This window comes from Balaenoptera physalus (assembly GCF_965194825.1).
Source record: "Balaenoptera physalus genome assembly, chromosome: 4".
Lineage (NCBI taxonomy): Eukaryota > Metazoa > Chordata > Mammalia > Artiodactyla > Balaenopteridae > Balaenoptera > Balaenoptera physalus.
Window position 1 is genome coordinate 65,502,939 of NC_138891.1, and position 20,375 is coordinate 65,523,313.

At 38.8% G+C, this 20,375-nt stretch overlaps 1 protein-coding gene across 1 annotated transcript; it reads left to right on the top strand.

Moving 5' to 3' along the window:
* The first annotated feature begins 960 nt into the window (after positions 1–960).
* On the top strand, positions 961–20,331 carry FETUB (fetuin B). Its single transcript, XM_082461544.1, has 7 exons — positions 961–1,286; positions 1,620–1,730; positions 3,055–3,142; positions 5,240–5,409; positions 6,125–6,223; positions 18,728–18,811; positions 19,839–20,331. The coding sequence occupies exons 1-7, from the start codon at positions 1,059–1,061 to the stop codon at positions 20,211–20,213; spliced, it is 1,155 nt and encodes a 384-aa protein (XP_082317670.1). The 5' UTR covers positions 961–1,058; the 3' UTR covers positions 20,214–20,331.
* The last annotated feature ends 44 nt before the right edge of the window (positions 20,332–20,375 follow it).

A 20,375-nucleotide genomic window follows, 5' to 3' on the forward strand; every position in this document is an offset into this window, starting at 1 on the left:
ATATATATATATCTCACATCTTCTTTATCCATTCATCTGTCAATGGACACTTAGATTTCTTCCATGACTTGGCTACTGTAAATAGTGCTGTTATGAACATTGGGGTACATGTATCTTTTTGAATTAAGAGTTTCCTCTGGATATATGCCCAGGAGTGAGATTGCTGGATCATATGACAACTCTATTTTTAGTATTTTAAGGAACCTCCATACTGTTCTCCATAGTGGCTGCCCCAATTTACATTCCCACCAACAGTGTAGGAGGGTTCCCTTTTCTCCACACCCTCTCCAGCATTTATTGTTTGTAAACTTTTTAATGATGGCCATTCTGACTGGTGTGAGGTGGTATCTCATTGTGGTTTTGATTTGTATTTCTCTAATAATTAGCAATGTTGAGCATTTTTTCATGTGCCTATCAGCCATCTGTATGTATGCTAAACGAAACTGTTTCTAGCCAGATCCCAAAGTGCTTTAGGAATCTCACCCGGCCTTTATGTAGATGATAGGGGGTTAAAGCCCTTTTTCAGATATAACAAGAATGGTGATCCTGGGAGGTGGAGCATGAAGTCACTGAGCACCATTAGCACCGTGATTCTGGGCTCCAAGCTGGAGATGGAGTAAGTGTGGCCAGGACATCAGCTAGAGGCAAGGTGCTAGGGGCGATGAGAGAACGTGATAGTCTGCATATTCTGACTCAGCTGGAGCCCTGGACACAAACCAGAACTCAATCATGACCTCCGGGGAGCCTTGACCCAAGGGTTTATTTTGATTTCATGGGAAAAGGTTAGGAAACTTAAATCTGTTTACATGTACACATGAATGTGAGATTACTCAGGGATCTAAGGTTACAGATAGTGGCAAATCCCATCCAAAGTACTGACTCAGGGAAATCCACATTTAGAATTCAAGGAGATAAAATAGGACATTGTGTTTCAAACCCTGATCACTGGTTTAGATTGCAATCACAAAGCTGATCAAGTTGGCCTCAGAGCCCTATAAACAGCCCGGTCCCTGCAGCTCCGCGCATACTGACCCCTCCTGGGCCTTGCTCCCCACAGGATGAGTTTGCTCCTACCCCTGGCACTCTGCACCCTGGCCGCGTGCTGCGGGGCTACATCTCCACCCCAGCCAGCCCCCAGCCCCTCGCCTCTCCTCTCCCTTGCCTGCAACAGCTCATATGTGCTGGATATCGCAAACTTCGTCCTGCAGGACATCAACGGGGACCGAGAGGACGGCTACGTGCTGAGCCTCAACCGAGTGAGCGATGCCCGTGAACACGAACAAGAGGTAAGTGGCAGTCCCCTCTGGGGCAGGTGTTTGCACAATCTGGGGAGGCTGGCCAGGGGACGGGAACCCAGAGACACCTGTTGGCAGGTGCTTTCCAAATCAGAAACCCTGCTGAGTACACGTTGCTCCCCTCTGCCAGGGTGCTACAGGCTCTTATTGTTATTAGAAACAAGTGCTAACGGTATCTGCTTAGAAACGTGTGTCCCGCCGTTTATAAGAAATCTTCACAAACGTCATAGCCTTTGGCTTTGCCATAAAACAGGGACCTTTTTTGCTGGTCTTTAGGGGTTTCTGCTTCATGTGGGCTGTGCATTTCTCCTCCCCTTCCCACAGGCTGGTCTGGGGTCTCTATTCTATTTCACGCTGGATGTGTTAGAGACTGGCTGCCATGTGCTCAGCAGGAGGTCGTGGAAGAATTGTGGGGTGAGGACCTTGCATAGATCGGTAAGTACTTGTGTCCAGGAGCTCGAGGGGGAAAACTAGGCGTCCTCTGTCTACAGGATGAAGATTGTTCAATGTGTGCCATCTTTAAATGTCCCTCTTTAAAATCTCTTTGGTGGGGTGCCTATGTGGTTATTCCAGTTCTACAGACAAAATAGAGTTTAATCAGAGGGGTGTCTGAGGCTCCCACTGGGGTCATGACACCAGAATTGAAAAGTTGCCCCCAAATTATTTCCTACCTCCAAGACCTTTCTGTAGGCTCTGAGCTAGTGTTTAAATTGAGAAAAAAAGATCTGAGGTGTAGTGTTCTGGAAGTGTGTCTAAGGAAAACTGTAGAGGTAATGGAGGGGGAACTTTTTAATTTGTTTTATTTTGCTTTAGTTTGTTTCACTGAACACTGATATGAGATTTGAGTCTGGGGACAAGGAGGGCTATGGTATGGGAGCTCTCAGAGGTGCCATGGAAGGATTTCCTGGAATCATAGAACCTTTAGGGAGTCAGAATTGATCCTATTAAAGATGACCATAGAAGAGGCTTGAAAATAACATAGTCGGTTTTCATTTGATTCTCAATTATACTGAGATTATTTTCATTAATTTATATGAAATTTTATGAGTACAGGAGTGTGATATAAGTGTTTAGAAGTGAACTATTTGACCAAGATATCTTTTTCTAATCATTTAACCAAATTCGTCAAACTGCACCTACCTGGTTTTGAAAAGCAAATAGTCTATTTACCATACTGTGAATTACATTTGTTAAGGTGACACTAGCTGCTATAACACGTACACTAAAAAGTGTATACTGATTGCAAAATGATAGAAGTTGATTCCCATTCACATAAAGTTCAAAATAGAAATTCTTGATCAGGAAGGGGCTTTCCTCCAGGAGTGATTTGGAGAGCCAGGTACCTTCCATGTTGTGGCCCTAGACTCTGCTGCCTTCAGCTCATGGCTTCTGTGGTCACCATGCTCATCTGCATCAAGCTATGGAAAGGGAAAGAGCACGGAGGACAGATAGCACATGGGAGAGCTTTATGGGCTAGACCTGGAAGTGGTTACACATCACTTCTGCTCACCTCGCTGTGGTTAGAACTCAGTTACACACAGTCTCACCTAAGCAGGAAGGAGGCTGGGAAGAAGTCAAGCTGTGTCTCAGGAGAAGGTTAAACTGTTTAATGATCAGCTGGCAGTTTCCCCACCCAAAACTACTAAAGTTGACCTTAAGTTTCTTGTTCTTTAAAAATGAAATGTCCAGTTTCATTCTGGGGGTATTTAAAAGTCTTAGTTCATTCCACTGCGTCATAAAATGTATTTGTTGGTTCCAGGTTTATGGTCAATGCAAAGCAATATTTTACATTAATAAGGCAAGAAGAATTTTGTATTTACCTGCTTATAATTGTACTCTTCGCCCAGGTAAGAGGTCACTTTGATTTTGTTCATTTTAATAATAGATGGAAAAAGAGCATTTAACTATACTATGGCTATAGTGTATAGGGTTTCTCCCATCCTTACTTCCTATTCATTCCAAAGCCAAGTTCTTCATATATCCAACACTTGCACCACTCTTCTTCCCACAATTAATCCTCCTAAATAACTTGCAATAGCTCTACATTGTGTCCTACATCAAATCCTAAATTTTCAGTCTGACATAAATGGCATAATCTCTTTGACTGGTCCCCAGGCTTCCTTTCTAGCTATTTCTGCCTTATTTCCTTGACTATACCAACTCTGCCCTCCATTCAACTGGATCGCTCACTATTTTCTGAACACACATCACACTTTCCAATCTCTGCATCTTGTTTGTTCTTCTCCCTCTGCTGAGAATGCCCTCCACTGATAACCTCTGCCCTTGGAACTCATAAGCATTCTTTAAAGATCATTGTCAATGCTGCTTCCTCCACCACGTTCTCTATTCAAGAAACTCCCCCTCCCCTCAAAAAACAAACAAAAAATGATGCTTTCCTATTCTACATCCCTATACAACTTTAACCTAACCATTCATGGAGTACAGACCATGCACTGCCTTGATTTGGGGTCGTCTATCTTATATTGTGTAGAACGTTTTATCCCTTCTTCCCCTCTGCTACAACTCTCCCCCAGTTCCTGTCAAGTGTAAGGAGTCTACAATATCATTGAATAAATTAATAAATACATACATTCATTCTGGGTCTCTCTTTGAAAAGCAAGCATCCACGGCATGGGAAAATAGGATATGGCTACTCATCAAACTATTATGCGCGTTTGACTCCCCTGGGAGATCTTGTTCAAGTGCAGATTCTGATTCCATAGGTCTGGGGCAGGGCCTGAGGTTCTGCATTTCTAACAAGCTCTAGGTGATAACAATGCTGTTGGTTCCTTTGAGAGACAAGGCAACAGATCTAAACCTTCCTGGTTGTGAAGATGAGACTCGCCTAAATTAGAGGACAACAATCAATAAAACGGATCAGGTCTTAAATGGAAGTCCTAGGTACCTGAGGTATGGGAGGTCAGGAAATGACATGTGGGGATGGTGCCGGGAGTGACAGCTGTGGGTGTAACATCCCCACAAAATGCCCGAATACATCCAAACAAACACACAGTTGATCAAAGCAATGTGTTTGCTTTGTCAAAACAACTTCTAGACAAGTTTCCTAGCCTGACTTTTATACACGTTTTGCCACCCCCAGCTCCTCCCAGTCAGACATTCTAGCTGTACCATTAGTGTGATTATCCTATCCAGTCATACAGTGATTTGATCAACTTTTATTTTCCAGCTCACTTGCATTTTCTAACCAAAGAGGGTGTGCTTCCACCTTCCATATGTCATTCACTCACTCATTCATTCAGCAGGTATTTACTAAGCACCGACCATGCATTAGACATTATGTTAGGTGTTGGCGACCAAAAGGTAAATAAAACATGACAGTGATGAAATCCCAACTCAGTCTGCTTTACAGAGGCAATAATGGTGGAAGATACTGAGCTAATTAGGAAAATGTTTTTATACCAATATACAGTTGACCCTTGAACAACATGGGTTTGAACTAACTATCATGGTCCACTCATACATGGATTTTTTTTTTGACTAAATGCATACTGTAATATTGCACTATATGCAGTTGGTTGAATCCGTGGATGCAGAACTGTGGATACGGAGGGCTGAATGTAAAGTTAAACTGGAATTTTTGGCTGTGTGGAGGGTCAGCACCCCTAACCGCCATGTTGTTCAAGGGTCAACTGTACTATATTATGTGTTTTTTAACTAAATCCCTAGGGTAAAAAAATTTGTGTAAGGTGAAAAAGTATTGCTTTGTTTCTTTTTAAATTATGAAAGTAATACACGCTCATTGTAGAAAACTCTGCAGAAAGCTAACTTTCTTTCTAAATAATGCTTTGCCACTCCATCCTTGACAAAGCTGAGCATTATCTTTTTTTCTTTCAATCTCTGCTTCTGTTGTGATCATATGATTTATAGGATTATGTATCATTAAGGAGTTTTATTTTTAAACTTGCTCCCTTTGGCATCAACAGTTTCTCGAAGCGAGATTACCATGATGTGCCCTGACTGCCCCAGCTCCAGCCCCTATGATTTGTCAGACCCCAGGTTCCTGGAAACTGCTACTGAGTCTCTTGCAAAATACAACAGTAAGAGCCCCTCGAAGCAGTATTCTCTCGTCAAAATCACCAAGACTTCTAGTCAGGTGAGGCTGAAAGGCCAGTTACAACAATATGTCTCAAAACTGTTGCTATCGCTATCGAGGCACTCTTTTTGATTAGAACCCCAAGAGCCTTTTCTTCATTCCCTACCTTTGGTAACCCTGATGCACATTCAATCATGTTTTAGTTTCTGAGTCATTCCATGGGATTTCCGATAGAGTTGTGTGACATGATTTTACTTCATTGCCCTGAAGGCAAGAAGGGAAATGGACTCATAGTCTCCGTGGGTTATTCTACTGAGGTTCACTATTTACTACCACATTCCCGTATCTGGTTGACCTTGGACCACTTAGCAAGTCAACTTCTATTCTGTGTTTTAAGTACAGGAGTGGATGTGGAGTTTTATGGGTTAGGGGAAATGTTCATTTGTACCTGAATTATGTTGATATCTATCATATGGAGAAAAGCTAATTTTAAAACAAATTTACACGAGGAAAAATAAGCTCACCCAGGGGAAGGTTTTTAGAGCCCATTTAAATCCTTAAGAAAGGAAGAAAGGTATGGTGATTATGTTTTCTAAATAACAAAATCTTAATACATGGTTTGATCATGGTGGGGATTACAGGGACAAAAAAGAGACCTGTGTTGACAACGACTCTGGGAATGTATGGTTTCTGTAAATATAATGTTGCTAAACCTGAGTCATTTCTCCAATTGAGAAGGTTTGATTTTTATTTCTCACCTCTTGTCTCCTACCAGTGGGTGTTTGGCCCTGCCTACTTTGTGGAATATTTAATCAAAGAGTCATGTACCAAGTCCCAGGCTAGCAGCTGTGCACTTCAGCCCCCTAACTCTGTGGTGAGTATTGTTGAATGTCTTCATAATTTAAGCTTTGTGCTCACAGATCATCTATATATATTTATTGAGCATAAATTATACATGAAGTGTTGTAATGCATGAGACATTTTTCTTCCCCTTAAGGAGCAACTGACTAGTTAGAGATGGCCCAGATGCAATAATATTTAATTGTAAATGCAGTTTTCATCAGCAATGTGATGCCTTTGCAAAAAATGATCATAGGAGGCTATAAAAATATAGACAAATCTCCTCAGTGGTTGGTGGTAGTCCTGCTTTTATTCAAACAGACCCAGTTACATTTGGAATACAGCATGGTGTTCCATTCCTTGGACCACTCTTTAAGAAGGACAAAGTGAAACAAGGCTTCTTTCAAAGAATGCAGCCAAGATGGGGAGGGTGCCCTGAAACCATCTGAGGCACACCTAGTAGGAATGTCAATTGGCAAAATGTATTGTAGCACAATTAGGCAAAATGCAAGCTTTTTTTTTACCCCCTATTCACTTAGTTATAATAAAACTTTATTAAGATATAATTCACACACCATAAAATTCACCCTTTTAAGGTGTACAAGTCAGTGTTTTTTAGTCTATTCATAGAGATGTGCTGTCATCACCACTATCTAATTTTAGAATATTTTCATCAGTCCAAAAAGAAACTCCACATCCATTAGCAGTCATTCCCCTTGCCCTCTCACCCACACCCCCGGAAGCCACTAATCTACTTACTGACTCTATGACTACATTTTTTGAACATTTTATATAACGGAATCACACTGTGTGTGGCCTTTTGTGTCTGGCTTCTTTCACTTAGCAAAATGTTTTCAAGGGTTATCCTTGTTCAGCATTGATGTATCAGTGCTTCATTTCTTTTAATGGCCAAATAATATTTCATTGCATGGATATACCATGTATTGTTTATCCATTCAACAGTTGATTGATATTTGAGTTGTTTCCTCATTTGAGATGTTATGAATAGTACTACCATGAACATTTGTGTATAAGTATTTTTTCTTTTGGCTTGCGGGATCTTAGTTCCCCAACCAAGGGTTGAACCTAGGCCCATGGCAGTGAAAGCGCCGAGTCCTAACCACTGGACAGCCAAAGAATTCCCTGTGTATAAGTTTTTATGTATACATATGTTTTCATTTCTTTTGAGTATATACCTTGGAGTGGGACTGCTGGGTCATATGAGAATTCTATGTTTAACCTTTTAACTAACTGCAAACTGTTTTCCAAAGTGATGGCACCAGTTTCATAATCCCATCAGCAACATGTGAGGGTTTCAATTTCTTCATGTTTTTGCCAATGCTTATTATTATTGTCTGTCTTTTTTATTATAGCTATCTTACTGAGTATGAAGTAGTCTCTCATTCTGGTTATATTTGAATTTTCCTAATGGTTAATGATTGAGTATCTTTTAATGTGCTTTTGGCCATTTGTATGTATTTTTTGGAGGAATGTCTATTCAAATCCTTTGTCATTTAAAACTTAGATTATTTATCTTTTTATTGTTGAATTGTAAGAATTCTTTACGTATTCTGGACATAATCCCCTTATCAGATATATGATTTTCAAATATTTTCTCCCTTCTCTGTTTTGTCTATTCATTTTCTTGATGATGTTCTTTGAAGTACAAAAGTTTTGTTTTTTTTTTTTAAGAAATTCACGTTCTTTTATTTATTTATTTATGACTGTGTTGAGTCTTCGTTTCTGTGCGAGGGCTTTCTCTAGTTGCGGCAAGTGGGGACCACTCTTCATCGCGGTGCGCGGGCCTCTCACCATTGCGGCCTCTCTTGTTGCGGAGCACAGGCTCCAGACGCGCAGGCTCAGTAATTGTGGCTCACGGGCCCAGTTGCTCCGTGGCATGTGGGATCTTCCCAGACCAGGGCTCGAACCCGTGTCCCCTGCGTTGGCAGGCAGATTCTCAACCACTGCACCACCAGGGAAGCCCAAAAGTTTTTAATTTTAATGAAATCTTCTTTATATTTTTTCTTTTGTTGAATGTGCTTTTTGTGTCATATCTAAGAATCCATTGCCTAATCCAAGATCACTAAGATTTACTCTGCTGTATTCCTCTAAGAGTTTTATAGTTTTAGCTTTAGGTCTCTGACCCTTTTTTTTGGCCATGCTGCATGGCACGTGGGATCTTAGTTGCATATGGGATCTTAGTTCCCCGAACAGGGATTGAATCCGTGTTCCTGCGTTGGAAGCACAGAGTCTTATCCACTGGACAGCCAGAGAAGTCCCCTCTGATCCATTTTTGAGTTAATTTTTGTATATGATATGAGGTAGGAGGTTCAACTTCATTCTTCTGCTTGTGGATCTCCAGTTGTCCCAGCACCATTTGTTGAAAAAACTATTATTTTCCCCATTTAATTGTATTGACATACTTTTTGAAGATCAACTGACTATAAATGTAAGGGTTTTTTTTTTAATTTTTGAATTTTATTTCATATTATTTTTTTATACAGCAGGTTCTTATTAGTCATCAGTTTTATACATATCAGTGTATACATGTCAATCCCAATCTCCCAATTCATCACACCCCCAACCCCACCCCCCACGGCTTTCCCCCCTTGGTGTCCATATGTTTGTTCTCTACATCTGTGTCTCAATTTCTGCCCTGCAAACCAGTTCATCTGTACCATTTTTCTAGGTTCCACATATATGCGTTAATATACGATATTTGTTTTTCTCTTTCTGACTTACTGCATTCTGTATGACAATCTCTAGATCCATCCACGTCTCAACAAATGACCCAATTTCGTTCCTTTTTATGGCTGAGTAATATTCCATTGTATATATGTACCACTTCTTCTTTATCCATTCGCCTGTCGATCGGCATTTAGGTTGCTTCCGTGACCTGGCTATTGTAAATGGTGCTGAAATGAACATTGGGGTGCATGTGTCTTTTTGAATTATGGTTTTCTCTGGGTATATGCCCAGTAGTGGGATTGCTGGGTCATATGGTAATTCTATTTTTAGTTTTTTACGGAACCTCCATACTGTTCTCCATAGTGGCTGTATCAATTTACATTCCCACCAACAGTGCAAGAGGGTTCCCTTTTCTCCACAGCCTCTCCAGCATTTGTTGTTTGTAGATTTTCTGATGATGCCCATTCTAACAGGAGTGAGGTGATACCTCATTGTAGTTTTGATTTGCATTTCTCTAATAATTAGTGATGTTGAGCAGCTTTTCACATGCTTCTTGGCCATCTGTATGTCTTCTTTGGAGACATGTCTTTTTAGGTCTTCTGCCCGTTTTTGGATTGGGTTGTTTGTTTTTTTAATATTGAGCTGCATGAGCTGTTTATATATTTTGGAGATTAATCCTTTGTCCATTGATTCGTTTGCAAATATTTTCTCCCATTCTGAGGGCTGTCTTTTCATCTTGTTTATGGTTTCCTTTGCTGTGCAAAAGCTTTTAAGTTTCATTAGGTCCCATTTATTTATTTATTTATTTATTTATTTATTTCCATTACTCTAGGAGGTGGATCAAAAAAGATCTTGCTGTGATTTATGTCAAAGAGTGTTCTTCCTATGTTTTCCTCTAAGAGTTTTATAGTGTCCAGTCTTACATTTAGGTCTCTAAACCATTTTGAGTTTACTTTTGTGTATGGTGTTAGGGAGTGTTCTAATTTCATTCTTTTACATGTAGCTGTCCAGTTTTCCCAGCACCACTTATTGAAGAGACTGTCTTTTCTCCATTGTATATCCTTGCCTCCTTTGTCATAGATTAGCTGACCATAGGTGCATGGGTTTATCTCTGGGCTTTCTATCTTGTTCCATTGATCTATATTTCTGTTTTTGTGCCAGTACCATATTGTCTTGATTACTGTAGCTTTGTAGTATAGTCTGAAGTCAGGGAGTCTGATACCTCCAGTTCCGTTTTTTTCTCTCAAGACTGCTTTGGCTATTCGGGGTCTTTTGTGTCTCCATACAAATTCTAAGATTTTTTGTTCTAGTTCTGTAAAAAATGTCATTGGTAATTTGATAGGGATTGCATTGAATCTGTAGATTGCTTTGGGTAGTATAGTCATTTTCACAATATTGATTCTTCCAATCCAAGAACATGGTGTATCTCTCCATCTGTTTGTATCATCTTTAATTTCTTTCATCAGTGTCTTATAGTTTTCTGCCTAGGTAGGAAACTTTTGTCTTTTGTCTCCCTAGGTAGGTTTATCCCGAGGTATTTTATTCTTTTTGTTGCAATGGTAAATGGGAGAGTTTCCTTAATTTCTCTTTCAGATTTTTCGTCATTAATATATAGGAATGCAAGAGATTTCTGTGCATTAGTTTTGTATCCTGCAACTTTACCAAATTCATTGATTAGCTCTAGTAGTTTTCTGGTGGCATCCTTAGACTTCTCTATGTATAGTATCATGTCATCTGCAAACAGTGATAGTTTTACTTCTTCTTTTTAATTTGTATTCCTTTTATTTCACTTTATTCTCTTATTGCCATGACTAGGACTTCCAAAACTATGTTGAATAATAGTGGCGAGAGTGGACATCCTTGTCTCGTTCCTGATCTTAGAGGAAATGCTTTCAGTTTTTCACCATTGAGAATGATGTTTGCTGTGGGTTTGTCATATATGGCCTTTATTATGTTGAGGTAGGTTCCCTCTCTGCCCACTTTCTGGAGAGTTTTTATCATAAATGGGTGTTGAATTTTGTCAAAAGCTTTTTCTGCATCTATTGAGATGATCATATGGTTTTTATTCATCAATTTGTTAATATGGTGTATCACATTGATTGATTTGCATATATTGAAGGGTTCTTGCATCCCTGGGATAAATCCCACTTGATCATGGTGTATGATCCTTTTACTGTGTTGTTGGATTCTGTTTGCTAGTATTTTGTTGAAGATTTTTGCATCTATATTTATCAGTGATATTGGTCTGTAATTTTCTTTTTTTGTATTATCTTTGTCTGGTTTTGGTATCAGGGTGATGGTGGCCTCATAGAATGAGTTTGGGAGTGTTCCTTCCTCTGAGATTCTTTGGAAGAGTTTGAGAAGGATGGGTCTTAGCTCTTCTCTAAATGTTTGATAGAATTCACCTGTGAAGCCATCTGGTCCTGGACTTTTGTTTGTTGGAAGATTTTTAATCACAGTTTCAATTTCATTACTTGTGATTGGTCTGTTCATATTTTCTGTTTCTTCCTGGTTCAGTCTTGGAAGGTTATACCTTTCTAAGAATGTGTCTATTTCTTCCAGGTTGTCCATTTTATTGGCATAGAGTTGCTTGTAGTAGTCTCTTAGGATGCTTTGTATTTCTGCGGTGTCTGTTGTAACTTCTCTTTTTTCATTTTTAATTTTATTGATTTGAGTCCTCTCCCTCTTTTTCTTGATGAGTCTGGCTAATGGTTTATCAATTTTGTTTATCTTCTCAAAGAACCAGCTTTTAGTGTTATTGATCTTTGCAATTGTTTTCTTTGTTTCTATTTCATTTATTTCTGCTCTGATCTTTATGATTTCTTTCCTTCTGCTAACTTTGGGATTTGTTTGTTCTTCTTTCTCTAGTTCCTTTAGGTGTAAGGTTACATTGTTTATTTGAGATTTTTCTTGTTTCTTGAGGTAGGCTTGTAGAGCTATAAACCTCCCTCTTAGAACTGCTTTTGCTGCATCCCATAGGTTTTGGATCCTCGTGTTTTCATTGTCATTTGTCTCTAGGTATTTTTTGATTTCCTCTTTGATTTCTTCAGTGATCTCTTAGTTATTTAGTAATGTATTGTTTATCCTCCATGTGTTTGTGTTTTTTACGTTTTTTCCCCTGTAATTCATTTCTAATCTCATAGTGTTGAGGTCAGAAGAGATGCTTGATATGATTTCAATTTTCTTAAATTTACTGAGGCTTGATTTGTGACCCACGATGTGATCTATCCTGGAGAATGTTCCATGCGCAATTGAGAAGAAAGTGTAATCTGCTGTTTTTGGATGGAATGTCCTATAAATATCAATTAAATCTATCTCGTCTATTGTGTCATTTAAAGCTTCTGATCCCTTATTTATTTTCATTTTGGATGATCTGTCCATTGGTGTAAGTGAGGTGTTAAAGTCCCCCACTATTATTGTGTTACTGTCGATTTCCTCTTTTATAGCTGTTAGCAGTTGCCTTATGTATTGAGGTGCTCCTATGTTGGGTGCATATATGTTTATAATTGTTATATCATCTTCTTGGATTGATCCCTTGATCATTATGTAGTGTCCTTCCTTGTCTCTTGTAACATTCTTTATTTTAAGGTCTATTTTATCTGATATGAGTATTGCTACTCCAGCTTTCTTTTGATTTCCATTTGCATGGAATATCTTTTTCCATCCCCTCACTTTCAGTGTGTATGTGTCCCTAGGTCTGAAGTGGGTCTCTTGTAGACAGCATATATATGGGTCTTATTTTTGTATCCATTCAGCAAGCTTGTGTCTTTTGGTTGGAGCATTCAATCCATTCACGTTTAAGGTAATTATTGATATGTATGTTCCTATGACCATTTTCTTAATTGTTTTGGGTTTGTTTTGGTAGGTCCTTTTCTTCTCTTGTGTTTCCCACTTAGAGAAGTTCCTTTAGCATTTGTTGTAGAGCTGGTTTGGTGGTGCTGAATTCTCTTAGCTTTTGCTTGTCTGTAAAGCTTTTTATTTATTTATTTATTTATTTATTTATTTATTTATTTATTTATTTATTTATGGCTGTGTTGGGTCTTCATTTCTTTCTCTAGTTGCGGCAAGTGGGGGCCACTCTTCATCGCGGTGCACGGGCCTCTCACTATCGCGGCCTCTCTTGTTGCGGAGCACAGGCTCCAGACGCGCAGGCTCAGCAGTTGTGGCTCACGGGCCTAGTTGCTCCGCGGCATGTGGGATCTTCGCAGACCAGGGCTCGAACCCGTGTCCCCTGCATTGGCAGGCGGATTCTCAACCACTGTGCCACCAGGGAAGCCCTGTAAAGCTTTTGATTTCTCCATCGAATCTGAATGAGATCCTTGCTGAGTAGAGTAATCTTGGTTATAGGTTCTTCCCTTTCATCACTTTAAGTATATCATGCCACTCCCTTCTGGCTTGTAGAGTTTCTGCTGAGAAATCAGCTGTTAACCTTATGGGAGTTCCCTTGTATGTTATTTGTCGTTTTTCCCTTGCTGCTTTCAATAATTTTTCTTTGTCTTTATTTTTTGCCAATTTGATTATTATGTGTCTCGGTGTGTTTCTCCTTGGGTTTATCCTGTATGGGACTCTCTGCGCTTCCTGGACTTGGGTGGCTCTTTCCTTTCCCATATTAGGGAAATTTTTGACTATAATGTCTTCAAATATTTTCTCAGGTCCTTTCTCTCTCTCTTCTCCTTCTGGGACCCCTATAATGTGAATGTTGTTACGTTTAATGTTGTCCCAAAGGTCTCTTAGTCTGTTTTCATTTCTTTTCATTCTTTTTTCTTTATTCTGTTCCATGGCAGTGAATTCCACCATTGTGTCTTCCAGGTCACTTATCTGTTCTTCTGCCTCAGTTATTCTGCTATTGATTCCTTCTAGTGTAGTTTTCATTTCAGTTATTGTATTTTTCATGTCTGTTTGTTTGTTCTTTAATTCTTCTAGGTCTTTATTAAACACTTCTTGCATCTTCTCCATCTTTGCCTCCATTCTTCTTCCGAGGTCCTGGGTCATCTTCACTATCATTATTCTGATTTCTTTTTCTGGAAGGTTGCCTATCTCCACTTCATTTAGTTGCTTTTCTGGGGTTTTATCTTGTTCCTTCATCTGGTACATAGTCCTCTGTCTTTTCATGTCTATCTTTCTGTGAGTGTGGTTTTTGTTCCACAGGCTGCAGGACTGTAGTTCTTCTTGCTTCTGCTGTCTGCTCTGTCTGTGAGGGTTTATTTTTGTACTTTCAATTTTATTCCATTGATCTGCATATCTATTCTTATACCAGTACCACACTATCTTCAATATTATAGTTTTGTAGTAAATTTTGAGTTGAGAAGTCTGAGCTCTCCTATTTTGTTTTTCCTCTTTAAGATTGTTTTGGGTATCTTGGATTCTTTGCATTTTCATAATAAATCAACTTTAGAATCAGCCTGTCAGTTTCTATCTTTAAAAAGCAGGAAATCTCGTCCCCGCTGGCGGGCCGCCGCCCGCGTCCCCCGGGGCGTGGCGTGGCGCGCCCCACTGTGCGTCGGGACCGGGGTCCGGTGTGGAGAGCCCTTTGTCCTGGGACACGGGGTGCGGCCGGAAAGGCGGCCGCCCCCTCGCCTGTCACGCACCGCACGTTCGTGGGGAACCTGGTGCTAAACCATTCATAGACGACCTGCTTCTGGGTCGGGGTTTCGTACATAGCAGAGCAGCTCCCTCGCTGCGATCTATTGAAAGTCAGCCCTCGACACAAGGGTTTGTATAATAAAAAAAATAAAAGAAAAGAAAAGAAAAAATAAAAAAAAAGAGAACAAGAAAGAAACAATAATAAAAAAAAAAGAAAAAAAAAAGCAGGAAATCTGATAGGGATTTCATTGAATCTGTAGACCAATATATATAGTAAGTACTGTCATCTTAAAAATAGTAATTCTTCCAGCCTATGGATATGGGATCTCTTTCCATTTGTTTAGGACTCATTTAATTTTTTTCAACAATGTTTTGTAGTCTTCAGTGTCCAAAACTTTCACTTTTTTGTATAGCTAAGTATTTTATTCTCTTTGATGCTGTTATAATGTATTTGTCTTATCAATCTTATTTTTGGATTGTTCATTGCAAATATATAGAAGTATAATTGATTTTCTTATTTTGATCTTGTATCCTGTAACCTTGCTGAACTCGTTTTTATAGTTCTAATCGTTTTCTGGTAGAGTCCTTAGGATTTTTTGTATACAAGATCATGTCTTCTACAAATAATTTTACTTCTTCCTTTCCAATCTAAATGACTTTTAATTCTTACCTAATTTTCTTGACTAGAACTTCCAGTACAATGCTGAATAGTGATGGGGAGAGCAGACATCCTTATCTTATTCCTGATTTTAGGAGGAAATCATTCAGTATTTCATCATTTAATATCATGGTAACTGTAGGCTTTTTATAGCTGCTTTTTTTATCAAGTTGAGAAAGTTCCCGTCTAGTCCTACTAGTTTGTTGAACGCTTTTGTCAAAAAACAATGTTCGAGTTTGTCTCATGCCTTTTCTGTGTTAATGAGATAATCGTTTGGTTTTCTTTTTCTCCTTTAATCTATTAGTATTGTACATAACAATGATTTTTGTATATTAAAACAGACTTGTGCTTTGGGGATGAATCACAGTTGATCATGGTGTATAAACCCTTTTATATGTTTCTGAATTCAGGGTTTTTAAATTTTTTATTTATTGATTTTTGGCTGTGTTGGGTCTTTGTTGCTGCGTGCGGGCTTTCTCTAGCTGCAGTGAGCGGGGGATACTCTTTGTTGCGTTGCACGGGCTTCTCATTGCGGTGGCTTCTCTTCTTGTGAAGCATGGGCTCTAGGCACGTGGGCTTCAGTAGTTGTGGCTTGTGGGCTCTAGAGAGCAGGCTCAGTAGTTGTGGTGCACGGGCTTAGTTGCTTCGCAGCATGTGGGATCTTCCCAGACCAGGGCTTGAACCCATGTCCCCTGCATTGGCAGGTGGATTCTTAACCACTCTGCCACCAGGGAATTCCTGAATTCAGTTCACCAGTGGTTGTTTTTTTCTTTTAAAGATTTTTAATCTCTTATTTATAAGAGACATTGGTCTGTGGTTTTTCTGTGTCTTATCTGCCTGATTTTCATATGAGTTTAATATTGGCTTCATAGAATGAATTGGGAAATTTTCCCTCCTCTTCTATTTTATTTTGGAAGAATCTGTGAAAGATTCATGTTCATTCTTCTTTAAATATTTGGTAGAATTCCCCAGTGAAGCCATCTGGGCTTGAGCTTTTCTTTGTGGGAAGAGTATTTGATTAATAATTCAATCTCTTTACTTGTTGTAAGTCTATTCAGGTTTTATATTTCTTATTGAGTAAGGTTTGGTAGTTCATATCTTCCTAGGAATTTGTCCATTTCATCTAAGTTATCCAGTTTTCCAGCATACGATTGTTCATAGTATTCCATTTTTATTTCTGAAAGATTAGAAGTGATGTACCCTATTTAATTCCAATTTTAGTAGCTTGAGTCATTTTTTTCTTAGTCTATCTAAAGCTTTGCCAATTTTATTAAGTTTTTCAAAAAGAATCAACTTTCAGTTTCATTTATTTTCTTTGTTCTTTTTTTATTATCTAGTTCATTTATTTCCTATCTACTCTTTATTGTAACCTTCTTTTTGCTTGCTTTCGGCTTAGTTTACTTTTCTTTTTCTAGCTTTTTAAGGTAGAAGTTTAGGTTACTGATTTACAATCTTTATTCTCTTTTAACATAAGCATTTACATCTACAGATTTCCTTCTAAGCAACGATTGAGCTGCATCTCACAAGTTATACATGTTGTTTTTGTTTCCATTCATCTCCAAATATTTTCTAATTTTCCTTGTGATTTCTTCTTTGGCCAATTGGTTATTTAATAGTGTTATTTAATATCCACCTATTTGTGAAAATTCCAATTTCCTTCTGTTATTCTTGTCTAATTTTATCCCATTGTGGTTGGGGAATGTACTCTGTGTGATCTCAATTCTTTTAAATGTATTGAAGCTTGTTTAACATAAGGTATATCCTAGAGAAAGTTCCATGTACACTTGAGAAGAATGTGTATTCTGCTGTTGTTAGGTAAAGCATTCTGTAATTGTCTGTTAGGTTTAATTTGTTTATAGTGTTGTTCAAGACTTCTGTTTCTTTGTTGATGTTCTGCATACTTGTTTTATCCATTATTGAAAATGAGGTTTCCAACTATTATTGTTGAATTATCTATGTCTTCCTTGAATTCTGTCAGGTTTTGCTTATGTACCTTGGGGCTCTATTATTAAGAGCATTATATTTATAGTGCTGTGTCTTTCTAATAAATTGAGCCTTTTATCATTATAAAGTGTTTTTCCTTGTCTCTAATAACAATTTTTGTCTTAAAGTAAATTTTGTCTGATATTTGTATAGCCATTCCCAGCTCTTTTTTGTTACTGTTTGCATTGTAAATTTTTTTTCATCTTTTAATTTTCAACCCATGTGTGTCTTTGAATCTGAACTATGTCTCTCAAAAGTCTTTCATAACCAGTCAATTGAATATTAAGGAATAATTGGGAAAATGTCTTCATCATCTTCTGTGGAATCTCCCTTTCTCACTTCTCAATGCCATCTTGGGCAGATCACATAGCTTTCTGGTCATATTCAGTAATAAGAACAATTTCACTTAGATTATTAAGATTCACTTTCAGGTATTAAAAATTCCTTTTAGTCAATTCTGAATCAAAACTTCTATCTCATATCCAATTCAAAGCTTTTTCCTCCCTGTAGCTCAAGCCTGACCTAGAGCTTAGGACTTGCTGTGAGGAAGGAGTCAAGTTCTGTCCTTTCACTCTTTCTCCCCCTCCTGCAATCATTTATTTAACTGTGGCTCTTCCAAGTTCTGAGAAGAATGAGAGAGGATTAGAGAAAAGAGTTTAAAGTCTTTTACATAACTGGACCTACAGTTGTAATTTTCTCTTGGTCTACACTGGCCCTCTGTTTACACTTGAAAAAAATGCATACTCTATGACTCTAAAATTTCTCTTCTAGGAATTTACCCTAAGGATATATGAAAAGGTATAGCTTCAATGTTTAAACATAAAACAATTAGATTCAATCCAGCTTCTAACAAAAGAGAACTTGTTAAATAACACAGAGGAATATTAGGTAGCCATTATAAAGAAAATCATAGAAAACTATTCAGTGTCATAGATGGATTTTCACTATATATTGTTAAATGACAAAAGAGAGTTATAAAATATTATGAAGAGTATAATTCTATTTTTCTAGAAGAAAAGTTATGTATGCATAGGAAGAAATGTTAGAAGAAAAGAAATCAAATCACTGCAGGAAACGGGTACCTTTCATGTAGTTACAGGTCTTTTTATTTTCTATTTGTTTATCCATATTCTAAATAACTGTTTATTACATTTCTAATAAGAAAACAAACTTATTTTATTTTTAAATAAAGAAAAGTTTAAGGAGATGAGAGTAGTCTTGTCTGAGAAGCAAAAACTCAGGTGGAACATACATAAAAAGCTGCTATACGAGAGATGAAAACAAGTTTTCTAGTTGACCCAAGGGTAGAAGTGTGGCCAAGAGATAGACCCAGATTTCTGTGTCTGTTCTATAGACACAGATTTCTGCTCAATACAAAGAATTTTCTAATAGAGTTTGTTCCTCAAGAAATCCTGAGTTTCTCTCATCGGAGGTAATTTAGCCTAGTTTGGGTGATTATTTGGTAGGGATGAGCTAAAGAATTGTCTCAGAGCCTACCTATTACATGGTAGGAGCATGAAAGTGTTGATTGGCTGTGTGTCTATGTAATCAGAAAACAAGTTGATTTCCATTTATGATCATTGATAATCGTAATACACATGTGACATTGTATTTTCCTTTTTTTAGCCTGTTGGTATTTGCCACGGTTCTCTTAGTGAACAAGACTCAGAAAAGTCAGTCTCTGTGACTTGTGACTTCTTTAAATCACAGGTATTTTTTAGTCTAATTGTTTGTCTTTCTGTAAATAAAAGAGCAGATTATTTTAGTTGCCCCTACCCTACCCTCTCCTTTTATTTTCCTAAAATCCATGATCACCACTTTATTCAGGGTGTCCTAAGGCCACATCCACAGGGAAGCTAAAAGAAAGACCTGTCACCCTTTCTTTTAGTTACAACATGGTCCCTATAGCATAAGTAAGACCCCTTTAGCTTGAGTGGCTCAGGCCTCTGAGATATTAAATTCAGTGTCCCAAAGACTCTTACCCTGAACCATAGGTAGAAGTTGTTTCCATGGAAATACTGAATCCTTTTTCAGAAGTATTTATTGAGCACTTACCATAAGGCAGCCTGGTGTAGTTGAGAGGGTGGTTGAAACAGGCCACCCGGGTTCCAGTCCTGTTCTGCCACCTACAATTTGTGTGAACATGGACAATTTCCTACCTCTCTGAGTCTTGGTTGCCTCATCTATGGAATTGGATTGCAATACCTACCTCCTTCAGATCCCCATGAGAAACAGGTCAGAGGATCTGGTTGAAGGGCACTGCCCTGGGCCTGGCACAGAATAAACAATCAATAAAGGTGGTTTCTGCTGCCACTACTAGGAGTGGGGAGACACCTTACTAGGGACTTTGAACAAGCCATCTTACCTCTCTGGATCATTGTTCAGCTCTGAAATTTGTGAAGCCTACAGTCAAGCTTCTAAAGGTTTGGTTCCCCCTGACCCTTATCTGTTTTGCTTTTTAACCATTTATTTATTTAAAATTTTTTTTTGGTCATGCGGCTTGTGGGATCTTAGGACCCCACCTAGGGGTTGAACCCCAGCCCATGACAGTGAAAACCTGGAGTCTTAACTACTAGATGCCAGGGAATTTCCCTTAAGCCCTTTAATCAGAGGCCCATATAGCTAGTCTCCCTTTGAAAATTCCATCAGAAAGGCACAGAACAGCATAACCTAGTACCAGGCATGGCAGGGATTTTCTTGGAGGACATTCTCTTATTTGAAAGCATTCTTATTTCAGGCTCCCACCCCTAGAGGTGAAAACTCTACTGTTGACCAGAGACCTGTGAACCTCTCCAAGGTGGAAGAGCCCCAGCAGAAAAACACAGCTCCCACCAACCCATCCGTCAAAGCTGTGCCCAAAGGATCTGTCCAGTACCTTCCTGACTTGGATAACAAGGCTAAAGGTTCCCAGGGAACAGGCCCTGTTGAGGCCTTCCCTGTGCAGCTGGATCTAACCACAGATCCCCAAGGAGAACCACTGGATGTCTCCTTCCTCTTCCTGGAGCCTATGGAGGAGAAGCTGGTTGTCCTGCCTTTTCCCTCAAAAGAACAACGTTCTGCTGAGTGCCCAGGACCAGCTCAAGAGGACAACCCTCTTATTCTCCCACCTTGAGAACCACGTAGAGGATTCTGGGGGACATACTGCCCTGCAGGAGATAAGAGGTGTTGGGAAAAGGGGGACAGAGAAACAGTTCAAACATAGAGAAGGCTAATAAAATATGTCTTTTTGACTCCTCTTGGTCTCATCATGTTGCCCGGAAATGGACATAAGATT

Bases quoted from the DNA above. Each gene is read 5' to 3' on its own strand.
- FETUB (XM_082461544.1), top strand. From the start codon at position 1,059: ATGAGTTTGCTCCTACCCCTGGCACTCTGCACCCTGGCCGCGTGCTGC. The intron at 1,731-3,054 runs GTAAGTACTTGT...TGTTGGTTCCAG, and splicing joins TGAGGACCTTGCATAGATCG to GTTTATGGTCAATGCAAAGC. The intron at 18,812-19,838 runs GTATTTTTTAGT...TTCTTATTTCAG, and splicing joins GTGACTTCTTTAAATCACAG to GCTCCCACCCCTAGAGGTGA.